This window comes from Paroedura picta, chromosome 3, assembly GCF_049243985.1.
Source record: "Paroedura picta isolate Pp20150507F chromosome 3, Ppicta_v3.0, whole genome shotgun sequence".
In the NCBI taxonomy this organism is placed as follows: Eukaryota; Metazoa; Chordata; class Lepidosauria; order Squamata; family Gekkonidae; genus Paroedura; species Paroedura picta.
In genome coordinates, this window is record NC_135371.1 from 56269202 (window position 1) to 56296956 (window position 27755).

General features: G+C 43.0%; 1 protein-coding gene across 24 annotated transcripts in view; it reads left to right on the top strand.

The window, feature by feature from the left end:
* PBRM1 (polybromo 1) overlaps positions 1–27755 on the top strand; it is a 76450-nt gene that overhangs the window by 8344 nt on the left and 40351 nt on the right. For 9 of the 24 annotated variants that reach the window (XM_077325786.1, XM_077325799.1, XM_077325800.1 and 6 more), the window contains 15 exons: positions 137–292; positions 1341–1438; positions 3398–3545; positions 4628–4771; positions 5137–5253; positions 5448–5516; positions 8142–8240; positions 9926–10011; positions 13041–13136; positions 15740–15831; positions 17061–17277; positions 18326–18467; positions 18730–18827; positions 23124–23400; positions 26057–26162. In XM_077325786.1, coding sequence (XP_077181901.1) covers positions 137–292; positions 1341–1438; positions 3398–3545; positions 4628–4771; positions 5137–5253; positions 5448–5516; positions 8142–8240; positions 9926–10011; positions 13041–13136; positions 15740–15831; positions 17061–17277; positions 18326–18467; positions 18730–18827; positions 23124–23400; positions 26057–26162 — 1945 coding nt within the window. Of the gene's footprint in view, positions 1–136; positions 293–1340; positions 1439–3397; positions 3546–4627; positions 4778–5136; positions 5254–5447; positions 5517–8141; positions 8241–9925; positions 10012–13040; positions 13137–15739; positions 15832–17060; positions 17278–18325; positions 18468–18729; positions 18828–23123; positions 23401–26056; positions 26163–27755 lie in introns of all 24 variants that reach the window. The other 15 variants (XM_077325789.1, XM_077325783.1, XM_077325775.1 and 12 more) reach the window with 3 other exon arrangements.

Consider the following 27755-nt stretch of genomic DNA (forward strand, 5'->3'; position numbering starts at 1 on the left):
GTAGATTTTAGTCACATGTCATTGTGCCATTGCAGCGATATGGTCCAGCCTCTTAAGATCTAAAAGAACTAGTTTTATTGTCCTCTTTTGTGATCTTTAATGACCTCAAGTGTAAGAACATTTTTCTTTATTATAGAAGAAGTTGGATTCCATGGGTTCCAAGAGACGAAGGGCTACCTCTCCTTCCAGCAGTGTCAGCGGAGGAGATTTTGATGACGGTCACCACTCCACAAATACACCAGGCCCAAGTAGAAAGAGGAGAAGACTTTCCAACCTCCCAACAGTGGACCCAGTAAGTACTTAAATACATACTAAATAAATGTGGGTAATTTGCAACAGGGGTACTAAAAACATACTAAAACTCTTGAGACTATAAAGAATTTTCACAATATGACGACCTAGCAGGAAATATGGATGCATATTGTAATTGTTACAGCTGCAGTCATTTCACCTGCCTTGTGTTTCTAGATTTGCTGAGGAAAGGTAAATGAAAAGTCCATCACAGCTAACAGGGCAGAGGCTATAAAAATATTATGTTAGTTAAGGGTGCTTTTAGAAACCAAGACATTGCAGTTTGTCTTCCTGATTTATCAGATTAAACTGTTGTTAGTATGTTACATGAACAACAGTGGAAACCAAACTATTAAGCGGGCCATGTGAATAAAATCTTCTGCTCCATGAGAGAATGATTGCGGTATATGTCTATCTGCTTTTAATTTAAAAGGCTTTGTTGCCAATAACTAGTATACTGAGATACTTCCCCTCCCCTTTTGGGCAGAATATTTTTTTGCCTTTTCTTCCTACCCTCCTCCTCCCTCTTTCCCTCTGACGCCTCTTGCCTTTTTATATCCAATCCTTCTTATCCCATTCCCTTCTTCTTAGCCGGATGTTCTGTTCCCTCCTCTAGGGCATTTCCTCCTTCTGCTCTCCCTCTGAGACAGAGGCTTCAGAGCTTCCTGCAGCAGCAGCACGTGCTAGCCTCGTGCTAGCCTTGTTAAGGCAGTGAGGGGGGGAGATGGAGACTGCTCTTCCCTCCCCTCCCACTGTCCCTCCCAGGCTTGCTGCATCTCTTCCTGCCTCTGCTTCTTCAGTTTATACTTGTCTCCCACCCCCACCCTCATGTCTAGTCTGGCAGCTTTTTAAAAAAAAAACCCGCGTATAAGCCACTTTTTCAGCTTTAAAAAAGGACTGAAAAACTCGACTTATATGCGAGTATATACAGTAATCTCAGGATCCCAGAAATGTATTGGAAGCACTTTGAATGCTTAGTATTTACAAGGAGACCTTTTCCTGAGCTATCAGTGGGTTTTTGGTTTTTGTTTGCTTGTTTTCCTCTTTAGATTGCTGTGTGTCATGAATTATACAATACAATCAGAGATTACAAAGATGAGCAAGGGAGGCTTCTGTGTGAGCTTTTCATTAGAGCCCCCAAACGAAGGTAAGTGTGTATTGTATTCTATCTTTTAAAATCTATAGTAAGATACTACTGTGGGAACACTATAGTAGTAGAAGGGAATATATATATATATATATAAAATACGTTTTATTGTTTGTGTCATCTTTCAGTGCTTTGTGCTTTTAAGTTTTCCCACATGAAATTCTTTAGGCATTTAGGTTTTTCTCATAAAAATAGCATCATGAACAAAATAGGTTCTTATGGTTGTGTTCTGTTGAATCTTGATGTAAAATCCTGAATACAGAGTTACTTTCACTTTGCGTATAGTTTTACATTTGCAAGCTACCGCCCAGTAGCGCATTTAGCATTCCTGGGTAAGGTGGTGGAAAGGGCTGCGGCGGGCCAGTTCCTAGCGTTCCTGGAAGATACTTCGGCGCTCGATCCATACCAGTCTGGCTTCCGCCCTGATCATGGGGTGGAGACTGTGTTGGTCTCCTTGTTGGATGACTTCCGTGGCTCTGTTGTGCTAGTTCTTTTAGATCTGTCGGCCGCGTTTGACGTGGTCGATCACGAGCTGTTAGCGAGCCGCCTCGCCGGTACGGGGATAAGGGGTACAGCGTTACGCTGGATACGCTCCTTCCTCCAAAACCGGACACAGAGGGTAGCTGTAGGAGAGGAAGTATCGGGCTCTTATCGGCTCCCTTGTGGGGTCCCACAGGGCTCGGTGCTCTCTCCTACATTATTTAACATCTTTATGCGCCCTCTGGCTCAACTGGTATGGAGTTATGGGCTGGGTTGCCACCAGTACGCTGATGACACCCAGCTCTTTCTCCTCATGGATGGCCACCTGGACTCTCCCCCAGATCCATTTGGCAGATGTTTGGAAGCCGTAGCTGGATGGCTCGAGCAGATTCGCCTGAAACTCAACCCCTCCAAGACGGAGGTCCTGTGGTTGGGCCGTAGGGGGGCAGATCAGGAAGCGCGCTTACCCTTTCTGGCCGGGACGCAACTTAATATCGCGTCTCAGGCCAGGAATTTAGGGATGACCATTGATGCCTCACTAACACTCGAGGCACAGGTTAAACAGGTAGGTAGCCGGGCATTTTTCTATCTTCGCCAGGCTTGGCTACTAGCGCTCTATCTGTCCTCCAAACACCTGGCCACAGTGATCCATGCGACGGTCACCTCCAGACTAGATTTCTGTAACTCACTCTACACTGGCCTGCCTCTGGGCTTGATCCGGAAACTGCAACTCGTCCAAAATGCAGCTGCTAGAGTCCTCACAGCTACACCGTGGAGGGCTCACATCCAGCCAGTTCTGAGGCAGCTGCACTGGTTACCGGTTGCTTTCCGAATCAGGTTCAAGGTTTTGGTTTAGGCCCAGCATATATGAGGGACCGCCTTTCGCCCTAAATCCCCCACAAGGCTTTACGCTCTGCAGGGGCTAACCTATTGGTCATTCCCGGCCCCAAGGAAGCCCGCCTGGCCTCGACCAGGGCCAGGGCCTTCTCGGACCTGGCCCCAACCTGGTGGAATGAGCTCCCAGAAGAGCTGAGGGCCCTGCGGGAATTACCAGCATTCCGCAGGGCCTGTAAGACGGAGCTCTTCCGCCAGGCTTATAGTTGAGGCCGGGCAGTAAGAAGATCAGCCCCCCCCCTCACAAACTGGCGGTAGACAGTGTAACCCCCCTCCCGTAGTTGAGGATGCGGAGACTAAATAAGTAAGATTAAGCCATCATTGTTGCCACTGTGACCAATTGGTTACCAACTATTGTAAATTTATTGGAACTTATTGTTATTTTATGGTTTTTAGGGGATGGGGTTATGTAAGTTGCCTCGAGCCTTCGGGGGGAGGCGGGGTATAAATATAATAATAATAATAATAATAATAATAATAATAATAATAATAATAATAATAATAATAATAATAATACATTTGCTGCTTGTTGGATGCTAGGCATTTTGCTTAAAATAATTGTATTTATTACCTTTGTTATTATAGAAATCAGCCAGATTACTATGAAGTAGTTTCTCAGCCTATTGATTTAATGAAAATTCAACAAAAACTAAAAATGGAGGAATATGATGATGTGAACCTGCTAACTGCTGACTTCCAGCTGCTATTTAATAATGCAAAATCCTACTATAAGGTGATAATTTCTTTAAAAAGTCATTATTTGCATGTTATGTCAGTGATTTGAGCTCGAATTTTTCAGTGCAAGAATTGATTTGATTACTGCTGACCTAAAGTTTACCAGATTACCAGATTTAAATGTATACTGTATTTCAGTGTTCCCCAACCCCCAGACCGTGCCCCGGTACCGGGCCGGGGAGCCTTGGTACTGGGCAGTGGCGGGGGGAGGGAGGCATGGTGCCAGTGCACCACTGGGCATGCCTCCCTCTCCCCCAAGGCGTGGCGCTCGAGAGCGGAGGTTCTGCACCTGCGTGTTTGCCCCTGTGCCTCCCCTCCCACTGTGTGTCTGCGCCCGCCGGCGAGTGCCATGTGGCAAGCACCACTCTCCTTCTTCCCCTCCCTGGCCTCCCTCTCCCCCTACCCCGGTCCCCAGCCTGAAAAAGGTTGGGGACCACTGCTGTGTTTTATAGATGAAAGGTAGCTCATATATTGCCTTTTCCCTATGCACAGTAACTTCTGTGCATGATTATTTGTAGGTAGATTCTTTTTCCCCCTGTCATTTGGGGAGGAGTTGTGGCTCATTGGTAAAACCACATGCTGTGCATTTGGACGGTATTAGCTTCAGCCCCTGGCATTGAAATTAAAAGATCTCAAATAGCAGGTGTTGGAAAAGACCTCTTTCTGCCTGCAACCCTGGAGAATTGTTGCTGAGGAGAGCAGATAGTACTGATCTAATTATACTGAGTTAGGTCATTGGTGTAGGCCAGTGATTCTCAATCTTCTTAATGCCGCAACCCTTTAATACAGTTCCTCATGTTGTGGTGACCCCCAACCACCATAAAATTCTGCAAGTGTTCTTTCACAGAAATAAAACCGAAACTGACCAATGACGTGAAGATCCGTTGTTAATTATTGTATATAAATTGGTTTTCCCCAGGGCTTCTCAGTTCAGTTTTGCCTCTTGTCCCCCTCCCCCACCCTGGCCATATCAGCAGCTGCTTAATTCTGGGGAGAGTTATGCATCAATCAGTTTTAATTTGGAATACTGGGATGTTAAAATTGATTAACAAATAGAGATCTGTTGGTTTTTTCATGCAGCCAGATTCTCCTGAATATAAAGCAGCCTGCAAACTGTGGGATTTATATCTGCGCACAAAAAATGAATTTGTTCAAAAGGGAGATACTGAAGAAGAGGAGGATGAGGAGGATGGCCATGACAATCAAGGGACAATTTCTGAAATAGTAAGAGTGAGCGCTGTTAACCTATAAATATTTCAAATGTCAGAAAGTCTAGTGTTGCTCGGTGCCATTCTAACATGGAACACAATTTTCACTTGCCTGTTATGAAGTCATTGACTAAACTCTCTGTGCATATACACATGTTAAAAAAATGCATTCTATGCTGAGTTCATCCCAAGTTCAAGTATACCTGCACTGATAACTTTATTGATGTATTCTTACAGCTGTTCATGCTTTCCATCAGACTGCTCAGTAGTGAACTGGTTACTGTTTATATTGCAGTTTTGCCTTGATTCCTACAAGAGATAAAATGTCCAACTGATATAAAAATGCAGTTGTGATGTTTTCACTTTTGTTTTCTGTGCCAGTCTTCTCCAGGTTATTTAAAAGAGATTCTCGAACAGCTTCTCGAAGCCGTAGTTGTAGCCACGAATCCATCAGGCCGCCTCATTAGTGAGCTTTTTCAGAAACTTCCCTCTAAAGTGGTGAGTAAAGATGTATGTTTTGTATTTCAGCTACCTTTTGAAATTAACAAAAGTTGGATGACAGCGGTAGGATCAAATACCTGCACTGTGTTTGAGAATGACCATTTTTAATTGGACAAACATACGTTGTAGCTGGTGATAGGACACACTTTTGAGCTGGGATAACTTGTGGATGTATGATCTTTGTTTTTCAGCAATATCCTGACTATTATGCAATAATTAAAGAGCCTATTGATTTGAAGACTATTGCTCAGAGAATACAGGTAAAGTAATAACATTTTAGGATAATGTTTTTAATACAGTATAGAAAGATGCAAAATGTTTCGATATGTATGGTAATGGATAATGGATTTTAAAGCAATGTGATGGTAATCTGGGGGTAGATGTCTGATTAGGTTAGCAAGTGCAGCATGTCCTTTGAAACATACATTTGGAGGCATTGATTGATTTGCATCTTCAGTGATGATTGTCCATTACCAGCCTGTATTATTTATAATATATCTGGCATTCTCATAAAAATTAACATGTTTTGTGGAGAAGTTTCTATGTTTCCTTGCTCTGTCAGTAAATTGTTGTGATCTTGTAGTGGCTTCTCAGATACTAAGGAAATATTTTTGAATAGGAGAACTCTGGATGTGCAAATCTGTTTTGCTTCATTCATTTGCCCAAATTGGCCTCTGCTCCCTCAGCCATGCAATGAAATAAATGTGTCCTTTTTGCATGTGACACTTGAGGTGTGATTTTTCTTACACAGCAGTAATATCCATGTCAGAGATCAGCAATCATCAAGCTGCCCTTAGAACAGGCAACATCAAACTTTTTGATACAGCTCCAAATCCCATTTGCCTTTTTAGCCACCGTGTCACACTGCTGACTCACATTCAATGTACAGTCTACTAAGACTCCTAGATCCTTTTTGCACATGCTACTGCCAAGACAAGTCTCCCCCATCCTATGTTGGTCTATATGGTTTTTCCTATCGCTCTCAATGGAAAAAAACTTGGCCTGCAGGCTGAATGGGAGAGGGTAGGGATTGGGAGTTAGGAATGTTTTACGAAGGGATCACCATCTATCTATTGCTGTAAGGGGTGTTTTATGAGGTTTTATTGATTTTATTGATTTTATGCTGCTGTGAACCACTGTGAGACCATTGGAAGAGTGGCAGTATAAAATTTAAATAAATAAAATAATAAATAAATGCAGAACTTTACATTTGTCACTGTTGAATTTCATTTTATTCGGTTTAGCCCACTTCTTGAGCCTGTCAAGATTATCCTATATTCTGACTCTGTCTTCTGTTGTGTTTGCTACCTCTCCCAGTTTAATTGCATTTTTACTTCTGTCTCTCCTTGCAAGGATTATTTGCTTTATTTCACTAAATACATCTTTCTGGAGCTCCAAATCAGCATTTATCTCATTTGATCTTTGTAGCCTCTCTTTCTAAATGATTGAAACGGCAAGCCTTTGCTTCTTATGCGGTAAAGCTGCTGTGCACATTAGCACTGGAAAAGAAAGAATTCTTCCTCTCCTCAGGCTAGTGTGAGGAATACAGCTTGGTCTACCATAACCTGATGTCTTTAATCCCAACCATTGTAATCCACTGCCAAGTAGTGTTGGGAGGAAGCAGTATGCCAGTGAGTACTTGCCAGTGGGAAGTGGGATGCATTACACCCCACTCCCCACTCTCAGTTCCCCTTGCATCGTCCCCTTTTCAACCAGTTTCTCCCCAGCCTACATTTGCTATAGGTATGCAGGTCCAAATCACTTACTATGAGAAAAGTAGCTTATGTGGTAAAAATGTTAGCCAAGAATTCAACATCTCTCTGCCTGCTGGTACTTCCCTGAAAACTGCTGTCTCACCAATGCTTTTGTGCAGGAGAAATAGCAGCAGCTTGGGGCTAAAAACAGGAAGTGGCAGCTCATAACTTCTTAGTTAATGTACATTTGATTTGGAAATAACTTGCAAGGCTTTATGGCCTTTGAATTCTGACTAACTTAGATTGAAAAAACAGTATTCACGGGTACCCTGCTCTGAATGTGGCATTGGGAGAGAATGTATGCAGTCCATGTTGTGAATCCATGGCTGTTTCTCTCATAGCTATTGTGTGGGGGGAAAAAACTCCTTTGTCTTTCTACCAGGAAGGAGTAGATCAGTGGTCTCCAACCTGCGGGCCGCGGCCCGGCGCCGGGCCGCAAAGGCCATGGCGCCGGGCCGCAAAGGCCATGGCGCCGGGCCGCGGCTCCCTCTCCCCGCCCCCCCCCCGCAGTAAAAAACTTCCCAGGCCGCAATCTTGCGGCCCGGGAAGCTCCTTACTGCGGGAGGGCGGGGAGAGGGAATCAGGGCCGGGCCGCGCCTGCGCGGCCCGCGGGCGCGGCCCGAAGCGTGGGCGTGGGCGTGGGCGTGGGCGTGGCCCCCGCGGGTGCAGCCCGATGCCCTGCCGGTCCCCAGCCTAATAAAGGTTGGGGACCACTGGAGTAGATGAGCAACTGGTGTTCCTGTCTATGAGCAAAATTTAGATTCAGCATACAGGATAACTACTACTGATTGATAGTGTTCTCGTATAGAAGATACTTGGGCTCCGTTAGAGTTTGTTTTTCTTAATCCTTTTTCTAAACAGTACAATTCTTGGTTGCATAAGAATTTCTTGCACTTGGTTTTAATATATGGTGCCAATTTATATTAATGTGTATACATTGAACTCATCTACAGTGGTTTTCACATTGCAGACATTATTAATTTCTCCTAATTGACAGCAGCAAAGTACTTGACAGCACTGCAAAGAAGTTAATTTAATTTTTTACAATTACGTTGTATACATTCTTAACACCTACATATTAGGAACATAAGCTGTACATTTGTTCTTTTGTTCTACTTATGTTAACTACAGAATGGAAGTTATAAAAGCATTCATGCAATGGCCAAGGACATAGATCTGTTAGTTAAGAATGCCAAAACCTACAATGAGCCTGGGTCTCAAGTATTCAAGGTTAGTGTTAAAACATTTTTACTGTTAAAAGTTTAGTAATGAAAAGTTTAGTTTCTTGTGTCTCTGTACTACACCCTGGCCAGAGCACAAGCAATCAGTTGCTTTGAAAGACAGGAAGGAAAGGGCTAGGGGAGTCTTGAGTGAAATGGTGGAGATGGCAAGTGCAACAAGGGAGAACCAAGAGACAGTGACGATGGCGACAACCGGCAGTGTGTGCATCAGTGGTGGAGGCAGCAGCTGGACTCCTGGAAGATGCTGGGAGCCTGGGTGTGGCAACAGTGTCAGTGAGGTGTCTGGGGAAGTGGCCAGGGAGGGATACGAGGACCTTTCGTGATGGGATGCAGTGCAAGACTGGAAGACAGCCATGAGAGGCTGATGACCAGCAGGCTGTAGACTGGGGGTGGGGAGGTTAGAAGGCCAAACTTCTGGAGTCTCTCCCAGACAGTGATGGAAAAGGACATTTTCAACTATAACCTGGAGGACTCTGAAGGAGGAGCAGCTCTCAAGTGAACTGTTAGGGGGTGGCCACCAGGTCCAGGGGAAGCTGGGGTGAGAACCTATGGCAAAGGGGAACAAATTTTATGGTTAAGCAGTGTCTGTGACTGAGGAGGACCTCGGAAGGTGACCCCCTACTGGAACAAGCATCACAATTACTTTTAACAAATATAAGAAGACTTCGGTTTTATGCCTTGCTTTTCACTACTCAAAGGGGTCTCAGAGTGACTTACAATCACCTTCCCTTCCTCTTCCCACAACAGATACTCTGTGAAGTAGGTGGGACTAAAAGAGCTCTGACAGAACTGGTCTGTGAGAATGGCCCTAATCAGACTGGAACTAGACCAAGGTCACCCAGCTGGCTGCATGTGGAGGAGCAGGGAATCAAACCCAGCTTTCCAGATTAGAAGCCGGCATTCTTAAACACTGCATCAAGTTGTCTCTCCTCTATTTTGGCCTCCTCTGTTTTAAGTTTGATTGTGTACATATTCCCTGTTTTATGTAAACCGCCCTGAGCCTCAGGGGAGGGCAGTATATATAAATATCTTTAAACAGCCCGTGGCGCCATGGGCGCCACGGACTAAATAATTCGTTAAGCCCCCTAGAGGTGGGCTTTGTCCGTGATGAGGAAGGGTCCGGGTTGGACCCTTCCTCACGACAGACAATCGGAGGGACCAATCGGCAGGCGCGAAGCGCCTGCCGATTGGTCCCTCCGATTCCCAGGCTGAGCAACTGCGAGCCGCGCGCAGCGCGGCTCGCAGTTGCTCCCGGACTGACGCGGCGAGAGGCGCAAAGCGCCTCTCACCGCGTCAGACCGCCGCCCGAGGGAACCCCCAGCAGTCGCGCGAAGCGCGGCTGCTGGGGGTTCCCTCCCTGCCGGTCTGACGCGCCTTTCAAAACCCCTTTTTATAAAGGGGCTTTGAAACTAGTATAATAAATAATTCCAAAGCACATGGTTCTATTAATAACTGGAAAAACCCTTCTGAGTTGGAACAACTAGGAGATTCATACCATTTTATTAGCTATTTGCTTTTGCATACTAGTGTAACTATGAAGAGAAAAAATAATTATGTTACAAAAGCAATTTTTTTCAATGTTATATGTTGAGCCCAAGCTTTCCCCCATTCATTTCTTGTTGTATTACCAGTTTAGCTTATTTTCAATACAGGATATTTTCTTTTCTTTAACAGGATGCAAATGCAATAAAAAAAATATTTAATATGAAAAAGGCAGAGATTGAGCATTCGGAATTGATCAAATCAAGTCTCCGAGCCAGGTACTGTAAATAGAGAAAATTACTGGTATTTTCTCTTTATGAATAAATCTGTTAAATAATAGTTCATATCAATGCTAAAATGTTACAGACATATCTTTAAGTAGAATTAGCAAGGTCTACATATGCTGCTAACTTTAAGCCCACACCTGCTGTCCCTTTGATCAGCAAGTTTGCCAGTGTCCCATTCTAGACTTTCACAGAGAATATGATGGTTAAAATAGGGTTGCACTTATTTGTAATTAAAGTTCACCCAGTGGTTATCTGTGTAGCTTTCTCCTATATGTCGGGTCAGGGCCTTGACCCTCGACTAGTCATGGCTTCTCTAGCATCGAAAGAGTTGTTGCCTGTGGCCAGTGGTAACAACAGAGCTGTCCGGAGCTGGCCAGGAGGTGGCAGCAATAGACAACCACCCGAGCAGCCCACTCTGGTGGCCAGAGACACAGACCCACTCTAGGCTGTAGCAGGCAGCCTCACCTTTGAATTTGGGCATGAGGTGGAGCTGTGGATTATTGCCAGGTTGTAAGGAGATAAGATAGGTGTGCCTAGGGAACAGCCTTGGGGTAGGCTTTGGCTGTGGTGTGAGTCCTAAGTGGGGGGGGGGGAACCGTTGGAGGATGTGGCTACTTCCTCAGGCTTGGGGTAGGCTTTTTCTGTGGTGTGGGTCCTAAGGAGGGGGGACAGTTGGAGGATGTGGCTACTTCCTCACAAACAAACACCCTGTTTTGCTGAGCATTAGGGTTGGCCTGCCACCAAGGAGGCTTTTATTAAGCAGACCTGAAGAGGGTTGGGGAGGAAGAGCCAATGCTTGTAAGGTACAGTCACCTCAGGGGAAGAAGAGCCAGATATATCTGTGTTCTGTCTTAGCACTGTGACTGGGGAACTCTTGTACCAGCTCAGGAAGTCTGAAGAAAAGGGCCATGCCCATAATTCACATGTGACTCAGACATAAGAGAGAAAGAGAGAGTGCTTCATGCTCAGGTGAGGTGTGGGAACTTTCACAGCTGGCTTGCAGGTGCATAGTTCCATATGTGATTCACAGGTGATTAATAGATGAACATCAGTTTAGATAAGTGCAAGTCTGTTCTTATGACCTTCTCTCCAACTCAGTTTCCTTTGACTTGCTTTCTTCTCATAGCTGAACCTCCTCTTTTCCTTTCCATAGGCCCTCATGCATGGTCTTGGCCCTCTTTAGGATCATAATAGCTTAGTGATCACCATCAGGAGCCCTTTCAGCCTGTTCTGCATCTCTGAAATTTGTATAGTTCAGCTAATTATATTCAGAAGGTTTATCAACGCTACTACAAAATTCCATACTGCATAATCTTGAACAATGACTTTTCACTTCTTCCACTGGTGAAAATAAGAAGATGGGTCCCTTTTGACCACCAGTTCTGGGGATAATGGGACCTATGGATACAGTGGGGAGGGAGCCAGAAGAGATTAAGTGGAAAGGGGGGGAGGGGATCTGATCCAAGATATAGATTGCAGTCATTTTTTCAAAGAATAAGGCTGGAATTCAGTGAACACTTGCTTAGGAGAAAATGCCTTTGTTCCAATTGAAAGCACAGATAGAGTGGACTAATAGTGCAAAATGCTGGACAGTTAATTTTTGTTAGAGTAATTTCTCTCATTCATACTGTTAGTCTTTTCACTGCTCACCTTACAGTATGAGGCACTTTCTGGTAGATTTTGTTGGAAAACTGAAATGAGATTGTGGAGCTCCCACCTCTATATACCGACTTCTGTCAAAAATTGTTTCCACTAATGAGCATATTCTTATGGTATCAAGTTTATTTATGCGGCCACATCTTTAAACAGCCCGTGGCGCCACGGGCGCCACGGACTATATAATTCGTTAAGCCCCCTAGAGGTGGGCTTTGTCCGTGATGAGGAAGGGTCCGGGTTGGACCCTTTCTCACAACAGACAATCGGAGGGACCAATCGGCAGGCACGAAGCGCCTGCCGATTGGTCCCTCCGATTCCCAGGCTGAGCAACTGCGAGCCGCGCGCAGCGCGGCTCGCAGTTGCTCCCGGTCTGACGCTGCGGGAGGCGCGAAGCGCCTCGCGCAGCGTCAGACCGCCGCCCGAGGGAACCCCCAGCAGTCGCGCGAAGCGCAGCTGCTGGGGATTCCCTCCTTGCCTGTCTGACGCTGCGGGAGGCGTGAAGCGCCTCGCGCAGCGTCAGACCGCCGCCCGAGGGAACCCCCAGCAGTCGCGCCTCCTTGCCTGTCTGATGCTGCGGGAGGCGTGAAGCGCCTCGCGCAGCATCAGACCGCCGCCCGAGGGAACCCCCCTTTCAAAACCCCTTTTTATAAAGGGGCTTTGAAACTAGTATCAGATAAAGCTTTAATATTATGGTATATATATATTTGGATTGAAATTCTGCTGTTGTAATTTTGTTTTAATTAAATATGGTAACAGTTTCTTAGCCTGGAGTTGCTGTAAATTCCATGGGTTTTATAATGTAAGAAATTTCAATACTTAAAATATTACAGGTTTTGTTAATTACCTCAATTACATATAATCTATGAAATAGCTACCCACCTTTGCTGCTTCTCTGCTACTCAAATTATTATTTACTTAAAAATTGCTCTCAATGTTGCTTTTACTTGCACCTTTTGCTTCTGACAAAATATACAGGTGCAGATTAAGAGTATGGTTTATTTCATTATACATTGCATTTGGATTCTTCCAGTTTAAAAATTGTATTTTTTAAAACTTCTATGGTATGGTAGAACAAAATCTGCCTGCTTCTGGGAAGTGCAAAATCAAGTGCATTTCCTTCTGAGCACACCTGCTACAGTTCTTTAGCACTGAGCATTGATTCTGACATACTTAATAATGAATTAGTATTGACATAAAATTTAGTAACATTTGGTATAGCACTTCTCACTAAGCATCTTTGACTTTCCTTTCAAAACTTATTCTGTAATTACAACATTTTAAAAACTGCATCCTAACTGTATAATTTTGGTTCTCCGGTGGATTTCTTTTTCTCAATTTCTATGACTTGTTCATACTTCATTAAGGACTTCAAATTTGGCTGCTTCCAAGCTGACAGGTCCTTCCTCACAGGGTAAAGGCAATTTGGCTGATGAGAGAAATTCTGCTAATAAATACTATCGGTGAGTCCTAATAATTTCTTTGTGTCATTCAATTATCTATCCATTTTTACATTTTTTGTGTCCAAATCTGCTTTTCTTTGCGTATGCAGCAGTTCAAAAGTACATTTAAAAAAATAAAACAAATTGTTCATTTACTAGAAATATTATAATAGTATAATGTATTATAGCAGTATAGTGTGTAGTATAATTCCCTAGTGTGGTTGCTTAGATCAGTGGTCCCCAACCCCTGGGCCGCGGCCTGGCACCAGGCCTTGTCACCGGGCCGTGGCTCCCTCTCTGCGAAAAGCTCGCCAGGCCGCAAGCAAATCGGCCACTGAAGTGGCTGATTAGCTTGCGGCCTGGCAAGCTTCTTGCTGCGGGGGGAGGGGGGAGGGAAGCACGACCGCCGGCAGCACAGACGCGCATGCGCGGACCTGCCACGGATGCGCGTTTGTGCCCGCACATGCGCGTTTGCAACCCCGCTGGGAGCGCAAACACATGCGCGAAACTGCTGCACGTGCTCGCTTGCGGCCCTCTCCCCCCACCCCTTGGCAGTGGTCCGCAACACAAAAAAGGTTGCAGACCGCTTGCTTAGATGGAAAGGAAGTTTTAAAATCTCTGAAATGCACCCCCATAAGTCAGGAATGCAACTATTTAGCCTTCTTAGATACCAGCAAGACAATATTAAGAGCTTCTTCATCTATGCCTTATAGGTATATAAAGAAAACATGTATATTAGCAGATATTTTTCTAATCATTCAATTCACTTTCTTTATCGGTAAGTTCTGAAACTGCAGGTGTCAGCCATTGCTTTAGAAGCGGTTTCCCTTTCTCTTATGCATAGTAAGGAATGCCTGTTATAAGATGTTGACCACTGTGACATACTTGTTCCTTCATTATTATTTTATTTGTGTTCACATCTACATAGGTGTATTTGTTTATTTATTCAATTTATATATCACTCTTCACTATGACATCTCGAGGTGGTGTGTTTAGAAAGTCACTTTATGCCGTTAAGAAAGTCACTTTTCTTTAAATGAATGACAAAAAATAGTGAAGCACTTACCATTCTTGCATAATTCCATATTTTTTTTGCCCAGGTACATATTTGAGGCTTACAAACATGTGATGACAATGATGGAGAGGGAAATACTTAGTCATTACCAATTACTTTATTTATTACTAGGCTTCAAAGCCTGTTCATAAAACGGTGGCGGCCCCTGGACCCCCCGGGCGGGGTCCCCCTCCCCGCCGAGTCTCTGGTTTCCCTGCAGGCCTCAGAGCAGGCCTGCCATGTCCCCAAGGCAGCAGGCCTGCTCCGAAGCCTGCAGGGAAGCCTCCCCTATCTGCCCCCCCTCCCTGACGAGTTCCCAGCTTTAATGCAGGCCTTGGAGTAGGCCCACCGTGACTCCGACGCGGCGGGCCTGCTTGGAGGCCCGCAGGGATGCCTCCACTGCCCGGGCCGCTCCCCGCCGAATTCCAGCCCGTTGGGTAATGGGCCAATTGGATGGTGCTTCGCACCTTCCGATTGACCCCTCACCCAGACTGGCTCTGCCCACTTACCCCTTAATGAATTATGAAGAGAGACAGATTATTCTATTTTTAACCCGCCACTCCCAGGAAGGCTCGTGGCAGGTTAAATTCAATAAAAATCCCAGTAAAATACCCCTAAAAATACAGCAATATCCTGACAATATCCAACATCCAAGACATATGCGGCAACATAGCACAACTAAAATACCCCCCTAAAAAACCAACTCCAGGGGTGGCATGGAAAACAATCTCAAACAGGAGGAAGGTCCAGATCTTCCTGGTGCGCTGGCCTCAACCGTAAACCTGGTGGAAGAGCTCTGTCTTGCAGGCCCTGCAGAACCCCGAAAGGCCCTTAGCTCTTCCGGGAGCTCATTCCACCAGGTAGGGGCCAGGACCAAAAAGGCCCTGGCCTGGTTGAGGCCAAGCGCACTTCCCTGGGGCCGGGAATGACCAGTAAGTTTGCGGGGGGAGGGCATAGGGCAGAAGGCAATCCCTAAGGTATGTGGAGCCCTTCTGAATTTAGTTTGAGAAAGAACGGTTACCATGGATTTGTGTGTGCGCAGTTTCATGTAACATTAATAGCAGTGTTGTAAAATATCAACACTGTATATCAAGCAGTGTTTCTAGAAATATATCCACTTTTTACATGATTTACCTTTCTTACTCAACTGAATGTGAGATATTTAAATGCCTTTAAAATGTCATCTGGAAAATACAATCAGTTGAAAGCAAGACTGTTTTACACATGCAGAAGGATTTTACTGAAAATAACCCATATTTCTGTAATAACCTGTTTGCCATTTGCTGTTGATCCTACAGACAGCCAATATGGGTTCCCCAGTTTCATTAGTATTGTTAATTCAGATTTATTTGCATTTGTTTTCAGAAGGACCCATGTGATTGTAAAATTACCTTCTTTTAGAAGAAAAGCAAATTATAAGTTTAATAATTGGTTCAAACAATACAAGTTAGAATAGACATACAAGATTGTTTGTTGTACTCTGTACAAGTTAATATTTTAAATGTGTTTTTGTTTTTTCTTCTAGAAAGAAATTTTTCATTTCACTGCTATTTTCTTTTAACATTTACAGTAACAAAAGAGCAGTCCAAGGAGATCGTTTATCAGCAATAACTATGGCACTGCAGTATGGATCTGAAAGTGATGAAGATGCTGTTCTGGCTGGTAAGAATTGCAGAAATATTGTGAAACCTGAAAAGCACACTTATTGAATTCTAAACAAACGTCTCGTTTAGATCACAGATAGGTGTTAACCATTTAGAGTGCTATGTGGATTTTAACCTGGGTCTCTCATTTCCTAGTCTGAAATTGTAACTATTACACTACATTGGCTTATGTTTGTTGAGCAATTTGATATTTTTCAAAGTAAAATCTTACATTGTTTGGGAACATTACCAGATTGTGCAGTGTCCTTTAATCACTCCTGAATATACTTCTTTAAAAAAACAAGAACTTTGCACTAGGGTAAAAAAAGTAGTATGACTTTATATTGAAGCTCAAAAACTGTTTTTCTTTTTATGGTATTAGCCTTAACTTCCAAGTGGACTTCGTTTTGTATACAGTTTCAAGGAGCCTTGGGGCCAATACAGCCAAAATGGAGAAGATGGCAACTTTAATTATTTTTTGTTGCTGCTGTTGTTATTTATTTAATTATTCACTTTAAATCTGGTAATTTAGGGTTAGACTTATGCTCACAACTACCCTATGAGGTAGCTAGGGACTGGCTCATGGTCACCTAGTAGCAAGCATACACCTCAGGATGGTGTACAACATCAAAATCAAATTTAAAAAAATATATACAAAATTAAAATACAATTAATAACATTTATAAAACATTTTAAACACTGCTTTAAAAAAGCATCTATAACTAACACATTCCCTGGATTGGTAGGTCTTTTCCAGTTAGGTATTTTCGTAGGGGGGCCCAGTTGCTGTTATGACCCCCAAACAAATTGCTGGTGGAAGAACTCAATTTTGTAAGCTCTGTGGAACTCAGCCAGTTCTGTCAGGGCCTGGATTTCCTCTGGGAGCTCTGGGAGCTTTTGCATAGTGCCTTCTAGTTTGCTTCCCACTTGTATGCCACTTTGAATGGATTTGAAATGTATTCCACATGCCCTGACATCATCTGGATTGACACTTTACCAACTGGATACTAGACTGCGCATGAAGTATACAGCAATATACTTGTTCAATGCAGGTACAACATATTTTTGCCACTTTGTAAAAAGACAGCTAGCAGCACTTAGAAAGGATCCTGCTTGCTTTAGAGCTACAAAACCAGTCAGATGAAAATAGTTAAATTGTTCCTTTGGGCAGGAGCCAGTAAAATTACTTTTTCTATTTCAGTCTGAGAAAATCACACTAATATGGTAAAATTGTTGCACCGTTCCTAGCTGCTGCTCGTTATGAAGAAGGAGAATCTGAAGCCGAGAGCATTACATCCTTTATGGATGCTTCCAGTCCTCTCTATCAACTTTATGATACTGTTAGAAGCTGCCGGAACAACCAGGGTCAGCTCATAGCAGAACCTTTTTTTCATTTGCCCTCCAAGAAAAAATATCCTGATTATTATCAACAAATCAAATTGCCTATTTCATTGCAGCAAATCAGGTAAAACCAATGTGATCATTTCCTGTCCTTAGGGGCTGCAAGAGCTGCGGGGCGGGGCGGGTGGGAATATTAAGTCACAAATCAACTATTCTTTATAGCTCCGTAGATAGATACAAAGATTTTTGAACTCCTTGTTTTTAAAGACAAATCTCAGTAATCTGGACTAGTGCAGTCCTGTCAGATCTTAGAAATTAAGCAGGGGCAGGACTGGTTAGTATTTGGATGGGAGACCACCAAGGAAGTCCAGGGTCATGATGCAAGCCACCACGGAATGCCTCTTGCTTTGAAAGCCCTATGGGGGGAGCTGCAACTTGAGGGCAAACAAAAGCTAGAAGAATCCATGTGGGATGTTAAATTTTAGAATCATAGAGTTGGAAGGGGCCATACAGACAATCTAGTCCAGCCCCCTGCTCTACGCAGGATCAGCCCAAAGCATCCTAAAGCATCCAAGAAAAGTGAAATATCAGCACAGTGGTGCAGTTTTTATTGTGATCCAACTCAAGTGAGACAGCCAATTCTTTCTTGGAAGCAACATCACAACATGACCTACATTATTACTTGTTTTTGTTGTGTTATCAGCTTGTAAATATTGAGACATTTCATCATAAGAAAGCTGGTAGAAGAACAGACAACAGTGTCTTCTTTTCCTTTATGGGCTTACTTCATGCTTGTTTTCAAGTGAAGCAGTGTCACATATCCACTTAACAATGGAAATGATCAGTTCCTTTCTCAAGACCTCCACTTAGGGTAGTTTTCAAAACTGCTGTATCGTATAGGTGACGTTGCTGCTTCCTGATGTCTTTTTGCACCCAGGAAGAGTTAAGAAGCAAGCTGTGGGAAGCTGCTGCTTCTCCCTTGCAACTGACCGGCTCTGTGTCCCTGGAGCTCAGCTCTTGGGAGGATATTGGGGGAAGCAGTTCTGTGAAGGGAAAAGGGATGGATGGTTCAGTGACTTAGCTTAGAGGTTTGAAGTGGTTAAATTCTGTTTTAGAAAAGCTGCTACTTATTTGCAATGCTGGACAAAAAAACATGATGGTCTTTTCTGCAGAACAAAACTGAAGAACCATGAATACGAAACACTTGACCATTTGGAATGTGATCTCAACTTGATGTTTGAAAATGCCAAACGTTACAATGTTCCAAATTCAGCCATTTATAAAAGAGTTTTGAAAATGCAGCAGGTTATGCAGGTAAAGTTTCACACTTGCTGTGTCTCTCATCTCATTTTTTGGGTTAGGAGCATTGGTGCATTTACATCTGCATTGGTACACTGCTCTCCTGTGGCATTAAAGCGTCTCAGAAAACACAGATCTTTCAACAGCCCTAAATTGGGAACACAGATTAATAGGTTAAATGTAATTTGCTGTTGGTTTGTGCAGTTATTTAATATTCATGTATTCTCTGAACATTCAGCAGCGTGAATCTGACCTCCAGGGATTTGTGCTCTTTCAGGCAAAGAAAAAGGAGCTAGCCAGAAGAGATGAAATTGAGGATGGGGACAGTATGATCTCTTCTGCCACATCTGATGCTGGAAGTTCAAAAAGAAAAAGGTATGTTACTTGCATACTGCCATATCTGTCTTGCTGCTAATAATATAATAATAATAATACATAATTAATTCATTTAATCTTCATTAATTCCAAACTGGTTATAATTCTGTGTTTCCAACATGATATGTTCAGTAGGCAAAATATTCATTCTCTGGTCTGCATACTGTAAAATTTGATATAATATATTAGAGATCTTTTTTGTGTGTGAAAGATACTGTCTGCTTTCCCATACAAATGACTAAGTAGGAATTTGTTTATACATGATTGCTTAATAACAGTTCAGAAGGCTTTTCTTTGTTTTCATTACCACCACCAAAACTCACTGTTTTGAACTGCCAATATTTTTTCTGCATGTATTATGTTTTAAAGCTTAAAAAAACCTTTGAATTTACAAGTATTCTAGGACATAGCATGTCTTTCCCTCATTCCTTGAATACAACGGTTTGAAAAATATTTGGAATTTTAAAATGCACTTAAATCAGACTTAGAAATGCTGTGAGATCATTTTTAATGGCAAAAATTATTTTATCCATTTATTACATTTATATACTGCCCTCCCCTGAGGCTCAGGAGTGTCTAGGAGTGGGCCCCCTACCTCCATTAGCAGAGAGCCATCCTGGAACTCACCCAGGAGCTGCAGGATGCTCACTTGGGAACCCTAGGTGCTGGCCACAGGGAAAGTCACCATGATAGAGGTAGCAGAGAGAACTGTTGCAGCAGCAGTAACCTGTGTGGACCTTTTAAAGCTCCAACTCAGTCATACCTACAAACTGCCAAGCCAGCCAGAACAACAGCAGCAAGGAGGAATTCTGCAACAGCAGTAATGTAGTGTAGTGTGTCAACGTCTTCTGGCAGTTTAGGCAGGGCAATGAGCAGGGGAAAGAGGCTGCAGGCACAGCCCAAGCTTCTTCTGAGGTCTAAGGAGACTGCTAGTTCTCACAATTCTTTAGGGGAATTGATTGAAGATATGCCACCTGCCTCTTTAGCCTAATAAGGGGCTTAGAAGTAGTCTGAGAAGAGGAAGGCTGGGTTCTCTGTTTAGGCTGTTCAAGAAAGCCCCAGTTGAGGGTGGAGGGACCGTATTGCAGACCTCCTTCCCTGTCTACGTCTGAGGCTTTGCAATCTCAAGCATGACAGAAAAGGGTGCGATGGCTAAGAAAACTGCTGAGGACAAGGGCATGGGAGGCCCCTGAATGCCACATCATTATATTTGAAAAAACATTGCATTTATCTTAAAGAGTGTCTAGCCATGTACTCATAGTGCTAGAAGTTAAGATAGCAATGGTACTGATGGACAAGTTGGTTGGCCTGTTTGATTGATAAGGAGGAGCCAACTTTCTTTTCCCCAGACTCCCTGGCCAAGCTGTAAATGGCTGCCATATCTATTTAATTCTGCTTTTCATAAAGGACAAACTTGTGTTACTACATTTATTATAGTGTAGTAAACCTCTCCATCACCGATAGCACCTTAGCTTTTTTCATGATTTCTTTTAGTGGGCAGTCTCTTATGAATATTTTATTTATTTAATATAATAATATTTTTTTAATTAGGTTGCTATTGACAGATTTGTAGTTATTTGTTGGTGATGCAGGTTAAACGATACACTCTTATCATGCGATTCTTCATCATGGTATTATAAAAATGAAAAATTAGCTGCATCTGAAGATTGGATCTTGTTTCCTTTGTTTAGCTGTAATCCCATTGTCTCTGATCCCAAAAGCAAAAATACAAAAAGCAGAAAACACCCTGACATGGTGTGTATGAGGGGGGGGGGTAAACATTAGGAAGGGAGAATTGGCAGAAATAGTTTCCCACCCACTAAGCAGAAGAACTAGCTGAAGGAAGAGTTGGGTATACCGTTATTTGGAACTGTTGTGGCCTACCTGCCTCACTTGGGAATGCACTGCCTTCTGCTGTCATGGTCTTTGCTTGGTTGGATGCCACCAGAGGCCTCAGAATGGGAGGGGAGTGGATTGGCTCACCCAGTTCCTTCTCCTACCTGCTAGAATTCCTTCTGCCGTTGCCTTGACATCCAGGTGTTTCCCTCCCTGGCCTTTGTCTTGTAGCCTTCTTTTATTTCCTTTCTCTCCCTGACTTCACCTCTTAATCCTCGCAAGGATGTCCAGACCTATCTATCAAGGTTGCTCTAGGTCCACTGCCTTAGTGCGGCCTGAGCTATCTATGCCCCTCACCTGTCATGCTGTGGTGTTAGGCATGCCTGCTCTATCACAGTTTGTGCTGGGCCCTTAGAGACTGCAAATGATTCCCCCCCCCCCACACACACACACACACTTCTGTGCTGTGCTACTGACACCAGGCCAAGGGGCTTACAGCTGTGCTGCCTAGACCCCTTCTATCTGTGGGTGCTTGGCCTCTTGCCTGACTTGGGTCTGCGCCCATCTGGAGCTCTGCTGATGCTTCCACTGCTGTCCTTTCACCATCTCCTGCCTTGCTTTCGGTGAGTGGTGGCTGCAGGATGCCAAATCCGTAGGGCTGGGGTTTCTGCTGCTGATGCTGTCTTCCTTATGCTGGTGCTGGGGGGCAGGAGCTGTGGCTCTGAGCCTAGTCTGGAACATTAACATGTTTTGAAACCATGATAATGAAGAGAAATTGCCGGAAGATCTCGTATTCTCTGAAGATGGCCATTTGGATGGTGGCCAAATGCTTCCATGGATTTCTGGCTTAGCCAGATTCAGATATTTGGAGGAAAGATACTCCACTCGTTCACTAACACTTACATGCCTGGCCTTTTCATTAAGGACATTGGCCTCTTGTAGTGGCTGTCAGACTAGTTGGGACCCAAAAGTGAGTTGCAGTTCTCCGACAGGTAGGTTGTGAGGCCAGGAGTGAGGAGAAGCACCAAGGTAAGTTGCATGAGGAGGCTCAGTATTAAATTTGAGTTTGCCTCTGCATGAAGTGTGTAAAGGCCTAGAAATATCACCTGTTGATCAACAAGGCTATGTATAGATAACTTCCAAACCTGAAAATACAATATGAAATGCTGGAATTTTACATCAGTTTATACTGAATAAGCTTGTGTTTGGGAAGGGAAAGTAGCAAGGTGTTGCTTTGCAATAATTCTGAAAACACATTTAGAGACTGGTTTCAAAAATGTTTGAAAACTACTTGCATGTCCAGTTTGCAAAATTCTGGATATAATAGTGAAGGCACTTCAGCTTTTCTCTTTCAGTTAGAAGGAAACAAATAAAACCCATGGCATTCCCTCTCCCAATCCCCAAAATTACAAGCAATATTTAAACCATGCTTCATAGGATTCCAAACATATATGCCAGAGAACCCTCAGTTCCTGTTCTGGCTTCCAAGGCCCAACTCGAAAACATGGCAAACTGTAATAAAAGAATCCAACAAGTAAGCATAACCTTTTCCTACATGCAAGTGAATAATGGAAGAGGCCTATAACGCAAATGGATGCGACTTCTTGAGCCAGCATGCCAAGGGGGATACTGGGGCTGTAAGTAAAAAAATGTGGTTGGAGGTTTGCGTTTCAAAGGGTAACAGAGATTAGAAAGTGTTCCCTTGCTTGTTTGAAAAAGTTTCCAATGTCAGAAACCATTTGCCATATAAAGTAAGAAAGTCTTTTTTCATAGTGTACTTTTTCAAGTGTACTTCTACTACCATTGCTTTGACCTCTGGCCTTCAAGTTATTAGATATCTGGTTTTTATATTAGGCATTAAAAATAAATTGTATCATAGTATCAAAGAGAATGAGGTGGCTGGATGGAGTCACTGAAGCAGTAGGTGCAAACTTAAATGGACTCCAGGGATTGGTAGAGGACAGGAAGGCCTGGAGGATCATTGTCCATGGGGTCGCGATGGGTCGGACATGACTTCGCACCTAACAACAACAACACAGTTTTAAAACCATCTGTCTTTTAAAAGCATAACATTATACATCTTCACAATGGTACCTCCTGTTTGGAACTACCATGCATGTATGCATCAAAAGAAATATTAATTGTGTCTCAGTAACTATGGAGCAAGATAACATTTGCTTGGAATCAGTGAAGATCATAAATTGCAGCTTGGGCTCCCTTATCAGATCACCAGGCTCTGTTTAAACTTACAGTTCTAACCCTGCTTTCTTATAAAGTATTGATCTAGATATTTATTACTGTGAAATTTATATGTACAGCCCTGCGTGATGATGATGGCACCATTCAGCTTCTTTGTCCTTGACTAATAGTAAAGGGGTGATCAGTCAAATTTACTGAAAAGCAACAGATACTTGTTGAACTGCTGGGTTTTTTTCTTTTTTCATTCTCTAATACTAACAGCAAAAAGAACATAAAGAAACAGCGAATGAAAATTTTATACAACGTTGTTCTTGAGGCACGAGAACCAGGCACTGGCCGAAGGCTGTGTGAACTGTTTATGGTGAAACCTTCCAAAAAAGACTATCCAGATTACTACAAAATCATCTTGGAACCAATGGATTTAAAGATAATAGAGCATAACATCCGCAGTGAGAAGTACTCAGGGGAAGAGGGAATGATTGAAGATATGAAATTGATGTTCCGGAATGCAAGGCATTATAATGAAGAAGGCTCACAGGTACATCTAAAAAGACCAACCTAAAATTCTATAGCCATCACTAGTGCTGTCCTTTGATTAGGTGTGTTATTAAATGAACTTCATAGCAGATATATGAGCCCGTGCCATTCCTTTATGGTAGTTGGTCTACATCAGTGGTCCCCAACCACCAGGCTGCGGCTCCCTCTCCCCGCCCCCGTAGTGAGAAACTTCCCAGGCCGCAAGCAAATCGGCCGCCAAAGCGTGTTTGCGGACACGCATGACACAAATGCGCATGCATGGACCTGCCAGATCACCCTTCCCCCCCACCAGTCCGCAGCCTAAAAAAGGTTGCGGACCACTGGTCTACATACTGGGTGTTTACGTTTTCATTTTGTCCATCCACATTAGCGGAAGAGCTCCCCAGCCCCATGCAACAGTCCCCTGGATGAATTTGTTCAGTTATTTTATTGTCTGGCTCTCCCCATAACAAAATTCAGCAGTGCAGTAGGAACGGTATAAGACATTGCAAAGACTGGATGATAAAATTATAAACCAACACAAAAGGAACATTGGAAGATGTGACATAAATGCAAAACTCGATGACAGACATTAGAAAACAATGCAGTAAAACCCGAAATGCATATCATAAATAGTTCCATAATCTGTAGCCCGCATCTCTTTATTAAATCATCCAACTGAGCACTGCTAATTTTACTACAGTCTGTACAAAATACAAATTAGATTAAAAACAGAGGTTTATAGGTTGAAGACTGTTTTATGGATAGTTTGCCAGGTTGCTGTTGTAAGAATGCAGCACTAATAAATGGACATTTTATGTGGGAACTGATAGTACTGGGCAGTTGATCTCACTTCAAAGAAAGGTTATCACATTTCAGCATGCAACAAGTAGCTGCTCACTACCTTGCATCGAATCCTATTGTTATTTCCTAAAGATGTCTTTGCATTCACTGCAATGAACTCCCAGGATACCCAACAGTTTGCAGAGTCATTTTTCATCTGTGGGGAAGAATACTTTGGATTTTCTGTTTTAGTATATTATTGGTTTCTTGCCTGGTGAATGTCCTTTTGGGGAAATCTGTATTGTCAGAAAACCGTAATTTTTATCTATTGGGCAGATAATATGTGAGGAATAAGATCTCTAGCTATGCACAGGGCATGGCTGAAAATTGTAAAAAGAAGGGTTTTTTTCTTGCTGTATTTTGAGGAGTCTACTAGTAAGGATTACTTGCAGCATTCATTAGTACTGGCTATATTCGAAAAGGTTTTATTGGTGTTAGAGTTTAGCAGCCCAGATAAATATTCATACCATAGATCTTGTTGGCTGACAGTCATATACCTAACAGGTTAATGATGCATACCGCAACATACAGATATGAAGAGCTCCATCAGTAAAATGTAAGAAATGCTGAATATAATGGTAAATAGTGGGGAGGGGAAGTCAAGTGAGGCTGATGTGTAAGAAAAGAGCATTATTTCTGGCTCATGGCCAAGTTCCACGCAGCTATATATGGAATTCTGGGTGCACAACAAGGCTTTCTGTTGTGATGCCCAAAAAACTTCTCTACAAGGTTGGAACCGGATTTATCACTGGACAAGGAAGCATAACAGGAGTGAAAATTATCAACTCCTCACTGGTCATGAGAAAATACGTTCTCTGAATACCTGGGTGGACATTTTCCTCTTTCTCCTAAAGCCATCTCAAAGAAGTACAAGGGAGGGGTAGTGAAGTGTCTTTCATGGTGAGGGTTGGTATGTGTGTGTGGGGGGGGGGGGTGTTAGGTGGTAATTGTATTCTGTTTTCATTGTTTTAACCACTGTTGTAAGCTGCCACGAGCCAGCAGGTCTGCAAGTTGTAGCTAAGAAATCTTCTAAGCAATAAATAAATAAATAAATTTAAGGATCCAGATTGTGTCATTAGGCTTCCAATAGCTGCAGAAAATATCCAAAGGTTCATACAAAGAGCTCTTGTGTACCTGTGACACCCATTCCTGTGCAAAGCTATAGTCTGTTCTTCCTCACCCCTGTTGTGGAAGCAAAGAGGCTCCTCAGCCATTAAGAAAGAACTTAAAAAGAGCCATGCTTGATCAAACCCAAGGGCCATTAAGTACAGGATTTCATTCACAAAGTGGCCAACCAGTTGCCCACAAGCAGGATGCCTCTCTCACCCTGTGTATCTTAGCAACTAATATAAAGAGGCATCTTGCCTCTGGTAGGAAGGGATAGCTATCCAGTGTGACTAGTTGCCATGGATAGCCCCATCTGTAGTGCATTTGTTCAGTCTCTTTCAAAGAGTTCTGAGTTGGTGGCCATCACCAGATCCTGTGATAGTGAGTTCCACAGTTAGGATGGTGAATTAAGTTCTTTTGTCTGTTCAGAAGTAACCCACTCTTCAGGTTCACTAGATGACCCTGGGCTCTAGTATCATGGCAAAGGGAGAAAAGTTTCTCCCTGTCCCCTCTCTCTACACCATGTGTAATTGTGTGGGCCTCTGTCGTGTCTCCCTTTAACTTATTTTGTTTCTAATCTAAACAGATCCCCATTAATAGGAACAGGGAAGCCCATACTGCTTTTTGTGGCCAAGCAGATCAATAGGGTTACAAAGGAAGGTCTTAATGCTTCATTAGAATAAAAGGAAACTCTAATGGATTTTTCTAAACATTTTGACAATGACTAGGTATACAATGATGCTCATATCCTGGAGAAGATTCTTAAAGAAAAAAGAAAAGAGCTGGGACCTCTGATCGAAGATGAGGAGGTTGCTTCTCCCAAACTGAAATTAAGTAAGGAACTCTTGTGAAATTCCACACCTCATATGCTGACTTGAAATATAGATTAAATAAATGGCAGTCTTATTGAGTAGTTAGCAACATTTGGGCCATACTTGAAATTCATTTATCAAAACAATCATACACTTGTGTTTTGAGGGAAGTTCCTGAACAAAGAGCATGTTCTGATCAATGTTATAAGGAGTCTTTCTAAATTCCAAAAGTTATGTTGTGTAGATGGAAGTGAAACCAATGAACTAGGTTTCTGGAACATGAAAAATGGTAAAACAAAGTTTGAGTTCAGTGGCACCTTTTAAGACCAACAGAGTTTTATTCAAGATATAAGTTTTGTGTGCAGGGACACTTGTGGTGGTTACTAAAGTATTGACAGAGTAAGAGAATAGATTAGGAGAAGCTAAAATACATTTCAAAAAATCTCCTTTGCAGGTTTCTTGCAACTTCATAGCCTTATTTTGTCTCCTTCTCAGTTTCCAGATTGGAACAGAGTAGGAAATGAAGGTCATGAAATTTCTTACACTTAAGCAGAAAGCATTGTAAAAATACCAGCCTTGTAAAATAGCTGAGCAGTGGCTCTTAGCATGGATTGAATCTTGCTATCTGTCTGCAAAAGGCACCAGTGGAGGTCTTCCTGTGGGTCTCTTTCCCCTAGCAGTCACTAAGACTGTGGAAAAGTTCATATCCAGAGTTCTGGAAACACATAGACTAATAGCCCTAGAGATTGGGGCAGACTGTGCTAAGAAGTGGAGGGAAGTGGGGGGATGTCTCTTTCCTGTTGATTCCATCAGGATACCTACAGCAGAAATAGAAGGGGGCAACTTTGCCTCTTCCACAGTACGGTCTTGACTCGGGCAGCTCAGGAATCCACTTTTTCAGACTTGTAAATTACTCCTGGTAGTGGGAGGTGAACAAGGGAAAGGCCTGGAATTGTTGCACCCATCCAGAGTTATGCTGTACATTGGTGATTGTGTCTAGGAGGCTGTGCCTGCACAGTGCCATCCACAGACCCTTATGTGGATTGTTTCAGTAGTACAATCATTTATTCTTGGTAAAGGTCATGCTTTCAGCATCTTGGCTTAAATGGGGAGATTTTTACAGAGAGAAAAGAACTGAAACTGTTTGACAATTTGTGTATTGCTGAGTAAAACATTGTTGATGACAGTGGCTTGCATCCAGGGGTGCTGCTGTGTGAGCAGACATAATCCTTCACTTTCACTGATGTCTCTCTTTTGCCCTTGTTCCATCCTGCCCTGTTCTGGAGACCTTTTCAGAGGTAGAAGGGTACAGCAGGAAGGAAGGCACTGCTCTTGGTAGATAGAAATCAAGCCAATAAATAGGAATACCCCAAATGGGTAAAGGTATGCACTTCAGGAATTGAAAACCAAATCTCACTGAAATTACTATTTCAAATCTCACTAATAGTAAAAGAATTTTAAAAATTTAATTTGGGGGGCTGTCTTCATTATAATTATTGGCCATTTCTCAACTTTTGCACCATTGAGAAACCCCTGATACATTCCTCAGGCATCTAGAAATCCTAGAAGTGGTGCAATCGTGCAAAAAATGGTTGGGAAGCATAGTCTACTTGGG